The sequence below is a fragment of the Hemicordylus capensis genome, chromosome 3, assembly GCF_027244095.1.
Source record: "Hemicordylus capensis ecotype Gifberg chromosome 3, rHemCap1.1.pri, whole genome shotgun sequence".
NCBI lineage: Eukaryota > Metazoa > Chordata > Lepidosauria > Squamata > Cordylidae > Hemicordylus > Hemicordylus capensis.
Window position 1 is genome coordinate 334,583,988 of NC_069659.1, and position 16,384 is coordinate 334,600,371.

The 16,384-nt window shown below is 44.6% G+C and overlaps 1 protein-coding gene across 10 annotated transcripts in view; it reads left to right on the plus strand.

The window, feature by feature from the left end:
- Window positions 1–16,384, plus strand: part of LOC128350055 (multiple epidermal growth factor-like domains protein 6) — a 339,846-nt gene that overhangs the window by 232,007 nt on the left and 91,455 nt on the right. For all 10 annotated transcript variants that reach the window (XR_008319136.1, XR_008319137.1, XM_053307637.1 and 7 more), the window contains 6 exons: window positions 1,680–1,808; window positions 5,908–6,036; window positions 8,209–8,343; window positions 11,870–12,004; window positions 14,376–14,507; window positions 15,978–16,106. Coding sequence is in view for 8 of the 10 variants with exons in the window: in XM_053307637.1 (XP_053163612.1) it covers window positions 1,680–1,808; window positions 5,908–6,036; window positions 8,209–8,343; window positions 11,870–12,004; window positions 14,376–14,507; window positions 15,978–16,106 (789 nt within the window). In the remaining 2 variants the exon portion in view is untranslated. The remainder of the gene's footprint in view (window positions 1–1,679; window positions 1,809–5,907; window positions 6,037–8,208; window positions 8,344–11,869; window positions 12,005–14,375; window positions 14,508–15,977; window positions 16,107–16,384) is intronic.

Below are 16,384 nucleotides of genomic sequence, written 5' to 3' on the forward strand. Positions count from 1 at the left end.
GCCTCATGCAGTGGTGGGCTCCCTCTGACTTGAGGTTTTTCAAACAAATTGGACAACCAGGAGGTTGGCCAAGAAGACGTCCAAAGTCCCTTCCAATGCAAACATTCTATGATTCTGTGACCGGGACATGTGCAGTGCAAGGGTGGTATCTTTTATTTATATGTGTATAGAGGTGAACCAAAAGTTCTCAAGCAAAACATTTTGGCTTGCAATCTGGAGATGGGCCCTAGAACGGTCCAGCATTTCACTGTGGCTACATTATAAGGGAAAACCAATAATGCTGGACAGACTGTTTTTCAGGAAAGCTTGTCTGCTGTTAACTTATCTCTTCACATCAGAGAAACCTTTGATGTGTTTTTGAGAAACTTAACTCAGAGTTTAGTTTGAAAACCACTGCATGGTTTTCTTATGTGGTTTTCTTATCGTTCTTATGTGGCAGAGAAGGCAAAACCTACTGTACCTACACCTGACTCTGAAGAGTACTTTTATTAAAGCATTCTTGTGTGTGCCTTCATTTGCTTTGGAGTCAGATTTCATTCATTTCAATCCCCCTCTTCAGATTTACAACTGTCAAGTGTTGCTTTGAAAGTGGTGGGGAGTTGCAAGAATCAAATACACTCTGTGATGGGTAGAATCCTTTGGAAACATTTGCCATCTGTTAAACAGACTTGCTCTCCTGAGAGTAGGTTGATGTGATCATGTTCCAGATACCAGAGTGGCTGTCTTGCATATATTCATTCATTCATTCATTCATTCATACATTCATTCATTCATTCATTCATTCAGTTTCTATACCACCCTTCCAAAATTGGCTCAGGGCAGTTTACACAGAGAAATAACAAACAAATAAGATGGATCCCTGTCCCCAAAGGGCTCACAATCTAAAAAGAAACACAAGATAGATACCAGCAACAGTCACTGGAGGTACGGGCCTGGGGGTGGATAGGACCAATTACTCTCCCCCTGCACTATTGTCCCTTCAGCGCCTGTACAGTTTTTGTGCAAGTGTTAGACAACCCAAGTGCTCATTTAGTGGCAATAACAAAGCACCATTCTGCTTGAAGAGGTATCCCTCTGCTTTCCTGATCTCATCTGTCCTAAAGAACTGACATGCATGCACACAGTAGGAAGGCCAGTTTTGAAGCCCCCTTGTTCATTGACTAGATCCAAATTTGGAAGTGGCATTCCCCAGATCAAGACTGGCCTTTCCCCAAACCAGATTGGCTAGAGTTGCTTCTAAATTACCAGGATTTTCCAGGTTCAGATGCCATGACGAATCCCAGCTGGTTTTAAACCATGATAGGAAGCTGAAACCTTTTCGCATGCAAAGGGGAGGGGAAACCATTTTGAGTCCAAAGTTTGGGAATACCTCACAGAATCAGGAGTCAGCCATGATTCTGCATGATGTCTGAACAAGGCCAATTTCTCTTTGAATAACATGGTTAAATCAACTTGACATTTTTCTATCTACTTCAGTAGTCAATATAACTACTAAGCAGATAAATATTATTGTCCACAGAAGCTGCCACAGCATGCCATAATATCCAGACTGTTCAGCTTAAATCGTTCTCTAATAGCTTCATCTCCTTCCAACATGATAGCTGAAGCGTATTTTCTCTTCATCCCTAATGCAGTTACAAGACTGCTTTGCTTATTCATCTTCTGTGCTTTCATTACAGCCTGCTCCACGGGGACCTACGGAAAAGATTGTGGCAGCCTCTGTAAGTGTCAGAATGGAGGTTTCTGTGACCCTGTAACTGGGCAGTGTCATTGCCCACCAGGAGTAAATGGAAAGTTGTGTGAAGATGGTAAGAAGTGCACTGTTTTCAACTGGGTGCCATAGTGTTGGGATTCTACTTTTTTTTAAAAAGGCATTAAAAAGCCAGTTGTAGGGATGAAGGATCCATTAGGTTGGTCCACCCGAGAAGATTATTGTATCCAATAGGATTCCAAGAATGGTTTCGAGTTGGCTCTGCTGTTAATTCTGCTGATTCTCTGGTGCAAATTTAGAATAACAGACTCACTAGAGCAGTAGTCAGAATTGCTCCTAAGCGTCCTCTCTGACCTGCTTCACAATTAGCCCCGTAGTATTTGGAAGAATTACAAGAGCTAAAGAAGTGAGGCAAACTTCTAGAGTGCAAATGGAGAAAGACTTGACTTGAATCCAACAGGTTACAACATAGAGAACATTTGAAGATCTATGCTCTGGCAATACACATGGCAAAGAAGCAATTCTTTTCTGCCTGCATTGCGTCTGCAAGTTCACCTCCAGCAGAGTTGTCTAGGGTTGTGAGAGGGCAAATATGAGCTCCCTCCCTCTTCAATTCAAATTTAGAACCATCAGTTACCTGCAGTGACACTTCTAATGAATTTTTCACGGACAAAATCTCTCATATTCAGGCCAAACTGGATCATAAAATCAGGGCAGTGTTTGTTTTGGAGATTTCCAGCAACTCCTCTTATATGGTCAGCCTGGATCACTTTCAGTTTGTGACTCCTGAGGATGTGGACAAGCTGTTTCGGACTGTGCATCCTACCACCTGCTCTCTTGACCCTTGCTCAACTTGGCTTATTTTAATTTAATCAGATTGTCAGAGAGGCTCTGGTAAACATCATAAATGCTTCTCTGAGGGAGGGTAGGATACCTCCTTGTCTTAAGGAGGCTTTCATTAGCCCATACTTGAAAAACCCTACATTGGACCCCTCAGTGTAAGCCCATCTCTAATCTCCCATGGTTGGGCAAGCTGATTGAGAGGGTGATGGCCTCTCAGCTCCAGACAGTCCTGGAGGAAACTGATTATCTAGATCCATTTCAACTGGCTTTCAGGTGGGCTATGGGGTTGAGACTGCCTTGGTTGGACTGATGGCTGATCTCCAGTTAGGCATTGACAGAGAGAGACAGAAAGAGAGAGAGAGAGACTCTGCTGATCTTTTTGGATCTTTTTGCGGCTTTCCATACCATCAACAATGGTATCGTTCTGGATCGCCTGAGGGAGGTGGAATTAGATGTCACTTTTATACAGTGGTTTCATTCCTACCACTCGGGTAGATTCCAGATATTGTCACTAGGAGACTGTTGCTCTGCAAAGTGAGAGTTACTGTATGGAGTTCCACAAAGGTCCATACCATCTCCAATGCTCTTTAACATCTTCATCAGGAGATTTGGTGCAGGGTGTTATCAATATGCTGATAACACCCAAATCTATTTCTCCATATCAGCTTCATCAGGAAATGGCATAACTTCCATAAATGTGTGCCTGGAGACAGTAATGAGCTGGATGAGGGATAACAAACTGAAGTTGAATCCAAATAAGATTCACCAGCTTGTCTGGTGGCAACACAGGACTGGGCCTTCTCTGTGGCTGCCCTAAGGCTTTGGAATGCACTCCCTGTCAAAATAAGAGCTTCTCCATCTCTTGATTGGTTTTTAAAAGACCCTTAAGACGCACCTATTTTCTCAGGCTTTTAATTAAAATTAATTTTAAACTGTTTCACTGGTTTAAACCTGTGACATTATTTTAATTCTTTCAGTCAGTGCAGGGGCATAGGAAACTTTGCGGGGGCCAGGGGACAAAGTCTGACTGGTGGCTCCCCTGGGTGTTCTTTTGGACATGCAAAGCATGCACACGCCACAAGCCACGCCTCCTGCACCTGACGTCAGATGCAACGCCAGTCACAGCCCCAGCACAGTTTCATTTCCCCTGTCAGCAGTGGTAGAATTGCTGAAAGTGAACTCCTTTCCCTCCCATTATCTGATGTCAGATGCAGGGGAAGGGCCAATGCTTGGGGGTATAAGAAAAGTCTATCCCACCCCAGCCAGCGTGAAACTGTGGCTGGAGAGGAAAGGGGTGAGCCTCATGCTCCCAGCCAGCGAGTGCTTTGCTTGCCAGCTGTGTGTGGGAGGGGGAAAGGGGGTGCCCTAGCTGAGGGCGAGGGGTTGTTTGGCAGGCTCCCCCAGACTCTTGGGGCCTGGGAACAATTGTTCCCCCCTTGCTTAAGGGTCACTATTCCCCTGACTCTGTGAATGGTTTTTAATTGTTTTTAATTCTTTGAAGTGTTTCGTTTGTTTTTATTTTGATATTGTAATTTGGATTGTGTATACCGCCTAGAGATGTATATAGCAGGCAGTATATAAACATGATAGATAGGACATTAAAGCTCAGATCATCATGCAATGGACAGAATTGTCCATTTTGTGGCTGGAAGTGATAGGCCAAACTCTGGAAAAGAGAGGATTTGGATGTCAGATTTTAGTCAATTGCCTTGGATCCTTTGCGGAATACCTTCAGGAGTCTGTCCTTGGATCTGTGGTGGATGCAGAACTGCTCCATCCCTGCTACCGTGTATACCCACAATTCTCTGTCACCACCACTACCACTTTCCATGACTTACTGGGCAAAGTCAGATGGCATGAGGAGCTACTCATAAATGCCACAGCCTGGATTGAGGGCAAAAGTGGGTGAGACATTCACCACTTCATTGTCTCTCTTCAAGTTTTTCTCCCCCCGCCCCACTAAAATAGCAGCCTTAAGGGAGGATGGGTCCAGTTCAGGACCACAGTGCAATTAGAGAGGAGTTAACCCTTGGTTTGCCCTATGCCATTTTTCCACGGAAAATCTTGCCTCCAGTGGCTGTTTGCCCCCAAATGTACTATTGCAGTAAATGATACCTTCTGATGGCAAACAGTTGCTTCAGATAGCACGTTTTGATGAGAAAGCAGTCTGGAAGCAAAGGGTTAAACTCCTTCCACCCGTTCTGCTGTCCCAATTTGGATTGTGCCTCCTGGCTGATATTTTGACACCTACAGCAAGCAGTGTTCCTTCTACCAGGGATTCTCAGATGTTGTTGACTACAACTCCCATAATCCCTCAGCAAAAGCCATTGCAGCTGGGGATTTTGGGAGTTGTAGTCATCAACATCTGGGAATCCCTGTTAGAGAGAAGACTGACAGCAAGTATGTGCAAGCCTGAATTGCAGCATCTGTAGATACCTGAATAATTGATTTTTGATTTCCACTGGTTCCCAGTGTCCCTGGATACTGAGGTGTGCACGCATGGCAGTGTTCAGGTCTCAAGACCCTACTGCACCATTCTTGCAGAAGACCACGTCTTCCCTGGTGTTCTTCCATTTTTGGAACATTTGATTTAAATAAGAGTGCAGAGAGAAAGACTTCCAGGATTGATGTGGAGAGGCCTAAGTCTCTGGACACTGTTGCACATGTTTACTGCAGCATCCAAAAATGCTGGGAACCCATGGAAATGAGCATGCGCAGAGTATGTAGAGGTATTGCAAACCACAAGGGTCTTTGCAAAATACAGATGTAAGTGCTGGGACACCTGAGTCAGGGTCCTACCAACATCACTCCCCTGTCTTCATGATTTATTTCCCTCCCGCAGGTTCCTCCAAACGGAGGAGAAAGGGTTAAAGCCATGCAACTCCTCCTCCACTTGATCACTTATTCTTGCTCCTCTACAGGAGCTGAAGCTCTCGCTTCAGCCACATCTTTCTCCTCACCAGCACTGGTCTGTTCTAACGGTGAAATAACCTTGCAAGAAAATCTAGAGTCCTCGTGAGATCATCCCCTGGCCTTTCAGAAAAACAAACTGACCAACTGTCCAGGAATGATCACACAGGTCTATGGCTGCACCCTGTGGCTGGACGTGGGTCCTGCCAACACTGCCTGGCATCTTTCTGGGTTGTGGTTCCTGCCTGCTTCCAACACGGTTGGCCTTATGCAGACACTTCTTGGAGACATCTCAGTTAGGCTGGTCATCAGGTCCTGGCAACTCAGATCCCCCACAACAGGCCCTTCCTCCACACATGAATATTCCTGTAATATTGAAATCAATAGATCAACCTTCAATACTCTTTGTACTGCATTTCGTTTTCTTTTTGCATATCCATCAGGCTGCCCCAAAGGACTTTTTGGGAAGTCCTGCAACAAGAAATGCAGTTGTGCTAACAGTGGACATTGTCACAGATTATATGGAGCCTGTTTGTGTGACCCAGGGCTGTATGGCCGCTTCTGCCACCTAAGTAAGTCAAAACTATAAAGACTGCCGCACAAAATGCTTTTCTGTTGATTTTTGGGGGGTGGGTGGGTGGGATTATTGTTAATGGATGTATATAATGGCGGACATCCACTAACACTGAATTAGTGCAATGATGCACTCACCCACGAAGAGCATGTAGCTGAGTGGATACTCAGAGTTGCTCAGTCTCTTGTGTGCTTTGTCCACTTGTGCAACAAGGATGGCCAACAGCTTTGCATCACCCCCAGCACAGGACCTCCAGTGACTGTTGCTTGTGTTTCTTTTTAGATTGTGAGCCCTTTGGGGGACAGGGAGCCATCTTATTTATTTATTATTTCTCTGTGTAAACCGCCCTGAGCCATTTTTGGAAGGGCGGTATAGAAATAGAATTATTATTATTATTAACAACACCAACTAATAATAATTCCCTGCTCCCAGCTTAGCAGCAGTAGCTAATGTAACATCCTTGCACTAATGCAACTTCGTCTGGCTGTCAGCCACCGTCTTTCATACAAAATCTCAAGGCAAACTAGGGTGCATTGCCTGTATCTACCACTTTATATCTGATTTCTCTTCCTCTCCCACAGCTCCAGGCAGGTTTCAACCTGATTTTTAAAAGTCTATCAAAACCCATTCTAAAAACTTCCAAAAATCAACATGTGTGAATAACCATAAGAACAAAGTTATTTAAAGCAATAAAAAGAACAACAAGAAAAATCAGTTGAAAGCTACCCCTCCAGTAACTGATCTTCAGCCTTCTTAAAAGCTTTTGTGCCACTTTTAATGCATTTGTGCAATCTGCAAATGGTTCTCGCTTTCGCATGGAGGGAATAATTCTTCTAAGATGGTGCTGGCAGCAACAGGCATGCGCATCATAGGATCATTGTTCATCTAGCTCAGTATCGTCTGCACTGACTGGCAGTGGCTTCTCTGAGGTTTCAGGCAAGAGTCTTTCCTAGACAGGATTTGGAGATGCCAGGGATTGCCGGGGATTAGGTGATCTCTAAAAATAAAGTGGTTTCCCCCCCTTCAAATACTTGATGTTATCCAAGTGCAAATGTATGGAGTTTTACAATTCCATCCTATATACATTTACCTGGGAGTAAGTCCCAGGGGCTGACATGTCGAAACACTGGTATTTCTGACCCATCCAGTCTGCTGTGCACATGGAAACCAGCCCCGCTGGTGTTGCACAGTGTGCAGGCACTGGCACAGTGCTGTTTTCATGACAAACAATGGAAGTAATGCTGCACAAGTGCCCATGCGCTGTTTTAAGTCACTGCACTAGTGCACTCTTGTGCATCACTGCTGATGCTGCCTTTCACATGTACAACAGCCCTGACAGGTCAGAAATGCTGGTGTTGCCTTGCACAACATGTCGGCCATCATCTTCAATGAAACCAAAACAAAAGCAAGGGCAATCACAGGAATACAACCAAGCAAAACAAAGAAGAAAGAACACACCCATGACTAAGACAGATATATATAAAAGTCATATATTGCAAAGGACAATTAGAAATATATATTGACAATCAGTAGAGAAATAGTAAGATAATTTCTTATTTCTTACAGTTGTAAGAAAATTAATAATTGAACCAAACATGACAATTCAAATTGAAACATAAATAATATATATAATAATAATGATGGTCAAGACATCTGGAGGAGATATTCCTGAAACAAGGCAAAAGCGCCTTGCTCAAGACCTAAAAGAAGTAGGTAGGACTCTCAGCTGGCACAGGAAGATGATGTATGAAACACAGCTGCCAAAAGAAATCGTGGATGATGTTGTCTCAATATATATATTGAGTCAAATATGTGACTTTTATCTATCTCCATCTTAGTCACGGGTGGGTTCTTTCCTCTTTGTTTTGCTTGGCCATCATCTTCAACAGAACCACCTTGTGATTGTTTTATTGAAAGGCGGTATATAAATTTAACAAGAAAACAAGAAAATAAACTTACTCCCAAGTAGTATATTTAGGATTGATACCTTAATTACCTGCAATTAATCTACTTGTATTTAATTGGGTGGTAGCCCTAATCAGAATCCTTTCTCTTCCATCCACCCATGTAGCCTTGAGCTGCTCTGTTTTGCACCAGACTTTTCCAGTCTAGTTTTTAGCCCTACCAACCTAGTGATGATGCTAATAGTTCTCTTTCCATCTGACCGTAGCCTGTCCCAAATGGGTCTTCGGAGCTGGCTGCTCAGAGGAATGCCAGTGCTTGAAGGATAACACCCTGGAGTGTGATCCTAGAAATGGTACTTGTATCTGCAAGCCAGGTTATGAAGGAAGCAAGTGTGGAAAAGGTATATAATTTGCTAATGGGTCCAATTGTTTCCTCTGTAATATCATGTGTTTACCAAGCATGATTTTTGCTTTATTCTGTTTTGTGCATGTGTGTTTGTTATTTGGTGGCGGTGGTTGTTGCTATTAACTTTGTATTTACCTTAACGTTTGGCCGCATAGTGAGATATAAATGAAGATAGTAGGCTTCTCAGTGGCTCTTATCCAACAGAGCCTACCTGGGCGGTGTGCCTGCGCAGCACTTCAGTGGACAATAAGCTAAAATTCTGCTATCAAATATGTCTCCTTGACTCTGATCTAACAGCACATGCTGGACCAGTGCTCATTTTAAAAAGGACTGACATCCAGAGCAAGGAAATGATGGTATAGTGGGAGGAGCAGACTAATCACAGTTATAGACTAACTGCACCAGTGCACCAGAAAAGGGGCTATTTTTAATTACTTCTCCTTCCCCATAAAACCCTCTGTACCACCTAAAAATGATCCCTGAGACATAGGAAGCTGCCATATACCAAGTCAGACCATAGGTCTATCTCGCTCAGTATTGTCTGCACAGACTACCAACGGCTTCTCCAAGGTTGCAGGCAGGAATCTCTCTGCCTTATCTTGGAGATGCCAGGAAGGGAACTTGGAACCTAGATGCTCTTCCCAGAGCGGCTCCATCCCTTAAGGGGAATATCTTACAGTGCTCACACTTCTAGTCTCCCTTTCATATGCAACCAGGACAGACCTTGCTTAGCTAAGGGGACAAGTCATGCTTGCTACCACAAGACCAGCTCTCTTCTCCTGACCTTGGAGACATATTTCTAGGTGGCACAGAGGGCTTCCTGGGGAAAGGGAGGTCATTAAAAATAGCCCCTTTTCTGGTACACTGGTGTAGTTAGTCTATAACCGTTAGTCTGCTCTTCTTGTTGCACCTGCATTTCCTTGCTCTGGATGTCACCCATGATCTTTAACATTAGCTGGCCCCTGAATCCATCTGCAGCTACACTCCCATAAGTCCCCCCCCCAAAAAAAATTGTAGATTTTTAAATCAAATTTTTAATAAACTGAGCAGCGGGGCCAGGCAATGCCGCCATGTAAAGGATACTGGGTACCGGTGGTGGGTTAAGTATACTGTTCCCTCTAAGGAGTGTGCGTGTGCACACACCAACTTCCAGGCCCCCACACAGCAATTTCTGTGCAGTCTGCTGCACCTGCCACTGCCGCCCAACTGCCCAGCACCCCATTTCCCCCCATCCCCGGCTGAAAAACATTGCCGTACTTTCCCCCTCTCCCTGGCTGGGTTGCCACCACGCCGCCTCCTCCCTCCCTCCCTCCCTCCCTCCCTCCTGGCCGGGCCTCCTCCAATTCTGGCTGGATGGAGCAGCTAGAGGAGGAAAGAAGGGAGGAGGATGGAAGGTGGCAACAGCTCCCCCACCCGGCGGCTCCTGGGTGGACAGAGTTCAGAGAGACCAGAGCTTGGGGCCTGGGGTGGGGAGGACAGGAGGCAGCGGCAGCTCCCCACCACCCCCAACAAAAAAATGGTGAAGAAATTACACAATATTACTTAAATTTGTGGTGTGTGTGTGAGAGAGAGATTCAAAATCATGTCGGTACATTGCCTTAATGCCGCCGCTGAGGACTAAACCCTTTCCACTCAGTTCTTATAAAACAGAGGGAACATTGGTTAAGTACATCTCCATTTAAAGCTATATTCCCCCGCCCTCACCACCGCGCATGGAGCACCACTCACCGACCACTACTGCCTCCACTCATTAGGGGATTTGTCTGTTGTTGTTGTTTTTGTTTTGTTTTTGGCCTTCTCCCTGAGGACAATAAACACGCCTATTCTGCAGCTAACTACAAATATTTCTATTCAGCTTTTCAAAGTTCTCAAAGTGATTTACATAGAGAATGAATGGATGATATAGTTCCCTGTCCCAAAAGGGCCCACAATCTCAACAGAAACACAAGGCTTGTAGCAGCAGCAACCACCCACAAGGGGTTGCTGATCTGGGGCTAGATAGGTACATTTGTTCTCCATCTGCTAAATATAAAAGAATCACTACTTTAAAAGGTGCCTCTTTGCTCAGCTAGCAGGGGTACATTGTATTGACTAAAAGCTGAGATTGCCAAGAGGCTGAAAGGACTGGACTTTTTCTAAGCGACACCCACATGATTAAAACAGTCTCTTAAGTGATTGCCTTGCTGATGATTTTTTCACTGTTCTCTGACTTTTTTTCTCCCACTTTGAAGTTAGTCATTGTATGCTTTAATTGGGGGTTCTCAAACTTGGGTTCCCAGATTTTGCTGGACTACAACTCCCATCGTCCCTAGCCACAATGGCCAAAATGAGAAAGGATGGTTGTAGTCCAGCATCTGGAAACCCACATTTGAGAACCTCAGCTTAGCTCTTTTTCTTCTTTTACTCTCTCCCAGCTAGTGTAAAGTTTCCCCATTTCCTTCCAACTCCACAAGCTCATTTTTGTGAGCTTGCAAACAGCAACCTGTGTGTTTGTACATCGCTTAATGCATATAAGGCACTCTTGTAATGAGTAAATGTTGAGGATCACTAAGTTAAAAACCTGACCTTTCCCCCCAGAAAGCTTTTCCTGCAGGCTGTTGATGTGCTGTGTTGTTTTTTTGGTTTGGTTTGGTTTTTTACATGGCTGCCTTGCTTTTAATTGGGATTGTTATCAAGCTTTCATCTAGCTTTTAGATGTGTTTTGGTGTTTGTTGTGATGTGCATTTTATAGATCATTTGCTTCTTAATTTGCTCTGTAAGCCAGTTCAGGAGCTATGTGAGGGGCAGAAAGAACATGGTATATAAATATTTAACTGAACAAGTACATCAATAAAATAGAGGTCCTAAATACAGGTCCCTAGTGCCCCCTCCTTGTTGGCTGTGAGAACAGCGGACAAACAGAATTCTTTGGCTAGCTTATGTTCAATACTCATACAATGAGTGTGCAGTGTACACAGGTACAGTTATGCACACATTATGTTAAACACAGGCACGACAGTACAGTTCGTATCTGTAGCATGCATTTGAGAGGCCTGTACCCAGGTGCACTTTTAAAATGAAGACAGGTACAGTCATTCACACAAAAAGATGTACAGTGTGACTATACACTCAGTCTGTACACTTGTACAACATAACTATATCTAATTAACTATACTTAGATATATAGTTAAAAATTTTAATACTGGGTTTTAAATGTTTTTTTAATGCTTTAAATTATTTTAATTGTTAATTTGTTTGATGTTTTAAATGGTTTTCATTGTAAACCGCCCAGAGATGCAAGTTTTGGGCAGTATAGAAATGTTTTAAATAAATAAATAATGTCTGAATAGGGCTTTGATCTCCCTGCTTTTGATTTCTGTACCCTTGATGACCAGCAAGTGAATGCGTGAACTGCCCCCATGGAAAAAAGTTGGGTTTGCAGTAATGAACGTCCGATTTCTGGCTTCAAGTTGTCACTAGATGTTGCTGTCGTGAAACGATGTACACACGCAGCCCCTTAGCCCTATATGCTCTTCTTCCAGAGTGCTTGCCTGGTTTTTATGGAGCAGGCTGTCAACTGAGATGTGGCTGTCCTGGTGCTGCCTTATGTGACCATGAGACAGGAGACTGCAAAAGTCCATGCCCTGCCGGATTCTTTGGAGAAAACTGCCACCACCGTATGTACTTGGGAGCATGTTTTCAAAGAGGAGAAGCCAAATGGGGGAACCTCACATTTCTCCTTTTAAATCTCAAGCTCAATCGCCATCGTTCTGCAAATGTATCAAGAAGCTTTTAGGGAGTAGCTTGCACTTTTGCTGTTGGGGTTGGGATTTTGTGATCATTTAGCAAAGCACCAAGGAAGCTACCACTCCAGTTACAGAGTGCAGAGTTTAGTTGTAGCCTTTATTTATTTATTTGATTGATTGATTGATTGATTGATTGATTGATTGATTGATTTCTATACCACCCTTCCAAAAATGGCTCAGTAACATGCATGTTTAAGTAACATGCATGGAGTTCACTGTAGAGTATAAGTTACTTAACTGCTATCAGCTACATAATGAATAGGTCAGGAGAGAGAGATATGTTTTCATCTTCTCTCTAGGAGAAAAAGCAGAGAGAGGACTGACTCACTACAGGAAGTACCTGAGGAGGGGTCATAGAGTAGAGGCAAGCAGGGACAAGTAAGGAGACCCTCACTAACTACCTCTACTCCCAATGCCCCTAGTGGTCATTAGGATATTTGGTGCAAAAGGCCAATGCATTGGAACTCCATCTCCAACAGTTAGCACCATGCATGGCCCTGTACCAATTACTGGGGAGATGCCCCTGAATCCCTAAAACAAGAAGCTTTACAAATAAGGCTGATCGAGTTGCCTTGGGGTTGCCCAATGCAGCTGATTGACAGGAAATTCAGGGCAGGCCAATGGAGGTACTTCTTCACATTGTGCATAATTGGGAAATCCACTGCCACAAGATCTGGAGAGAAGCTAGAATGCTTAAGCAAAGTTCCTTGCTCTCCTTCCAAAATCAACATAAAGACTGTGCTTTGCTAATGAGGTTTCTTTTCATGAGGCTAGGATTGGCTTTGGTTCAGGTTTTTTAGGCTTCTTTGCAGTCTTTTAATAAATGTCCACACATCTGTGGGGCAAGTCAATAGGGGCTTATGTGGAAATTCATGTATCTCATTTGTTTGCCGTTGCTATTGTGGATGCTTTCTAATGCCTCCAACTCTTGTTGCCGCAGCCAACAAGTGCTCTTTGTGTGTGTGGTTTTTTAAAACAAGCAAGTAGCTCTGGAATATTCAGTGTGATTCACTCACCGAGGAACATACCAAGTCAGACTATTGGTCCATCTAGCTCAGTATTGTCTGCACTGTTTGGCAGCGGCTCTCCAAGGTATCAGGCAGGAATTTCTCCCAGTCCTACTTGGAGATGGAAGGAATTGAACCTGGGATCTTCTGCATGTAAAACAGATGCTCTGCCACTGAGCTATAGTCCCATCCCCAAGGTGCAACTGCAGAAGAACACCATGTAAACCAAAGACTGGAGGGTGTTCATGTCCTGGTGGGATATTTTTTCAAGTAAACATGTGGCTCTTAAGTTAGTGCAAAGTGAGTAAGCCCATAGGAAAGGCAGAACAAATACTGCAGAAACAACTTTCTCAGATTTATATTCTGATCTTCCTGCAAGGAGCTGAGGGTAGCATACACTAGGGATGTGCATGGAACTGGTCTGGAGGTGCTTTTGTGCCTCTGAACTGGTTCAAACGGCCGCCGGTTTGGCCATTTCGAAGGCAGGGAAGGGTGCACTTACCCCTCCCACCCCTTCCCCCACCGGTGCTCTGGATTTCCAAAGTCTCTCAGGGTGGCAACGCACCTCCCTGCCACCCCATTGCTCCCGTTTGCTGGAACTATCCAGAAGCAGCCGACACACCTGCATGCACCAGTGTGGGCGCATGCACATCTGGCAAGCCAGCACTCACATCAGGCATGTGCACATGCCCGCGTCGGCTACTTCGGATAGTTCCAGTAAACAGGAGCAATGGGGCGGCAGGGAGGTATGCTGCCGCCCCAAGGGACTTTGGAAAACCGGAGCGCCGGTGGGGGAGAAGTGGCGGGAGAAGTAAGTTCACCCCACCCTGCCCTTAAAGCAGCAGCACCTCACCCTTAAAGCGGCACCCCCCCCCCCACCTTTGAACCACCCCTGCCCGGTTCTGTGCACATCCCCAGCATACATTGATGGGGTTACCCCCATATTATCCTCAAACTACTTTGTGAAGTAGGTTAGGCTGAGAGGAAATGTGTCTGAGCCAAAGTCACCCAGTGGGCTTCCTGGCCTGTGTAGGGATTTGAACCCAGATCTCTCTGGTCCGAGTCCAAGATTCTAACCATGACCCCACCTTGGCTTCTCAAGACGTAGAGCTTAAGTACTTCTCCTGTGCCCCAAATCCCTGCCATCCATTGCATCTCTCTGACATCAAAGGTATTTGAGACCTGCTTCAAGTTTTAAGATGATGATTTGTTGCTCTCCATTGTTTGTTTTTTAGATTGCCCTGATGGTTTCTGGGGTGTGAACTGTCAGTCTGAGTGTGAACCCTGTGAGAATGGAGGCCAGTGTAACAAAGTGACCGGGAGCTGTGAATGCCCATCAGGATACACTGGAAAATACTGTAATGTTTGTAAGTCACTGTACTTGAGTGGGAAATCAGTACCAGCCTTACAGACCAACGTGCAGCCCACCCAAATGGAGTTTATGGATCCGTGGAACTTGTTTGAGACCTCCCACTGGCATTTGGGGCAGGATAAAGCTAGAAATTCAAAATAACCCATTTACAGTCTGATTGTAATATGGGCTCATTCTCTCAATCAAAATCAGGGTCGGGGGAATGCCCAGCCAGGTTAGGCGGGCCATGTGCATTCCCAATCACCATTTGCTGGTCAATGACCGAATAAACTTATAACTTATAACTTCCCAATCAGCAGATGTATGCTTGCAAATATCATGGTAGGAGGAGGGAAGAGTGATTGGGTGGGAGCTTCTTGTCCACCCTCAATAAAATGCTGGGGACAGAATATGGTCACGCCCATCCTACCCATTTCCCACACGATCCATCTCCCTTCCTCCTACTTTGCTTTTTGAGTTAACGTGACTGCAAATTGGCAGCGCTCACAGTTCTCCAACTCTGGCTGGGTGCTCTTCTTACCCGGAATTTTATTGTGAAAACAAGCCCTGTTTCTTTCACAATTGGTTCAGAGATTGCCTTTCCCACTTTTCCCCAGTTAACTCTGTTCCAGAGAAGGTGAGGAACCCAACTAGGTGGCCAGCAGCAGTTTTGTGTAGATGTTAGTTCAGATGATTAGTGGGATGGGGCTGTAGCTCAGTGAAAGAGCATCTGAGGTCGTGGGTTCATTCCCTCACATTTCCAGGTAGGGTTGAGAGAGACTCCTGACTGCAAGCTTGGAGAAGCTGCTGCCAGTTTGTGTAGACAGTACTGAGCTAGATGGACCAATGGTCTGACTCAGCTTTCTTTGTTCCTATGTGTAGGATCAGGCTGCTTTTAGCAAAGTAGTAGTTTGCATCATTTGGAAATCCATTACTAATGGTAATATGCACTTACATCATTTGTGCCTGGAGCTGTAAAAGCAGAGAAAAATAAATATCCTGTTAAGTCTGGAGTTAAGGCAGGAGTTTAGGATAGTTTAAGTGTCCAGAAGCTTGGAAATTCAGCACTTGGCAGTTCCTGCTCTCAGTATGGCTGGTATAATAGCCTTAACTTTGTAATTGAACCATCAGGATGATGAGCAGGAATTGGTAATACAAGTAGGTTTTGTATGTGATATGTATAGGAGGGATGGGATCCTGCTCTGGGGTTCTCAAATCTCAAACATCTGGGTCCTCAGATGTTGTTGGACTACAACCCCCATCATCCCCCAGCCAGTGGCTGGGGGATGATAAGATCTGTAGTCAAACATCTGGGGACCAGATATGAGACCCCCTGAGCCAGCTTATCTTTCAGATCTCCCTTTTTAACCCGGTGATTTGGAAGGAGTGGATCATGACCAGAGGTGTTCCATCTCCTGTGAAACAGATGTCTTTGTTTGCGTTAATACATCTAAGTGACAAGTACTGCATGCTTATCTCTTTTCAGCTTGTCTTGCTGGTTACCATGGAAAAAACTGCCTGCTGCAATGCAGCTGTAATAGCAACACTCCCTGTCACCCCATCACTGGCGAATGCAGATGTCCCCCGGGTTGGATCGGCCGTGACTGCAAGCAGCGTAAGTCAAGGCCTCCATTATCAGCACCTGCTCCTTCTGTCTCATCAGACATAATCGAAATCCTAAAGAACCGGCTCGGCAGCTTCTTAGGCAATTAAACTTTCCTGCTATATATTTTTTCCTGCTAATCTTATGGCTTCTGAAATTGTGTATTTATGGGTTTATGCAGCCTGGCTGGCGATAATCCTTAATTATCTCAGTCAAAAGTATTGAGGGTGATGATTGGTGAAGCAGAGAGGTTTGATAGGAGAACTTTATTCCAGCACTGTGCACCAGTT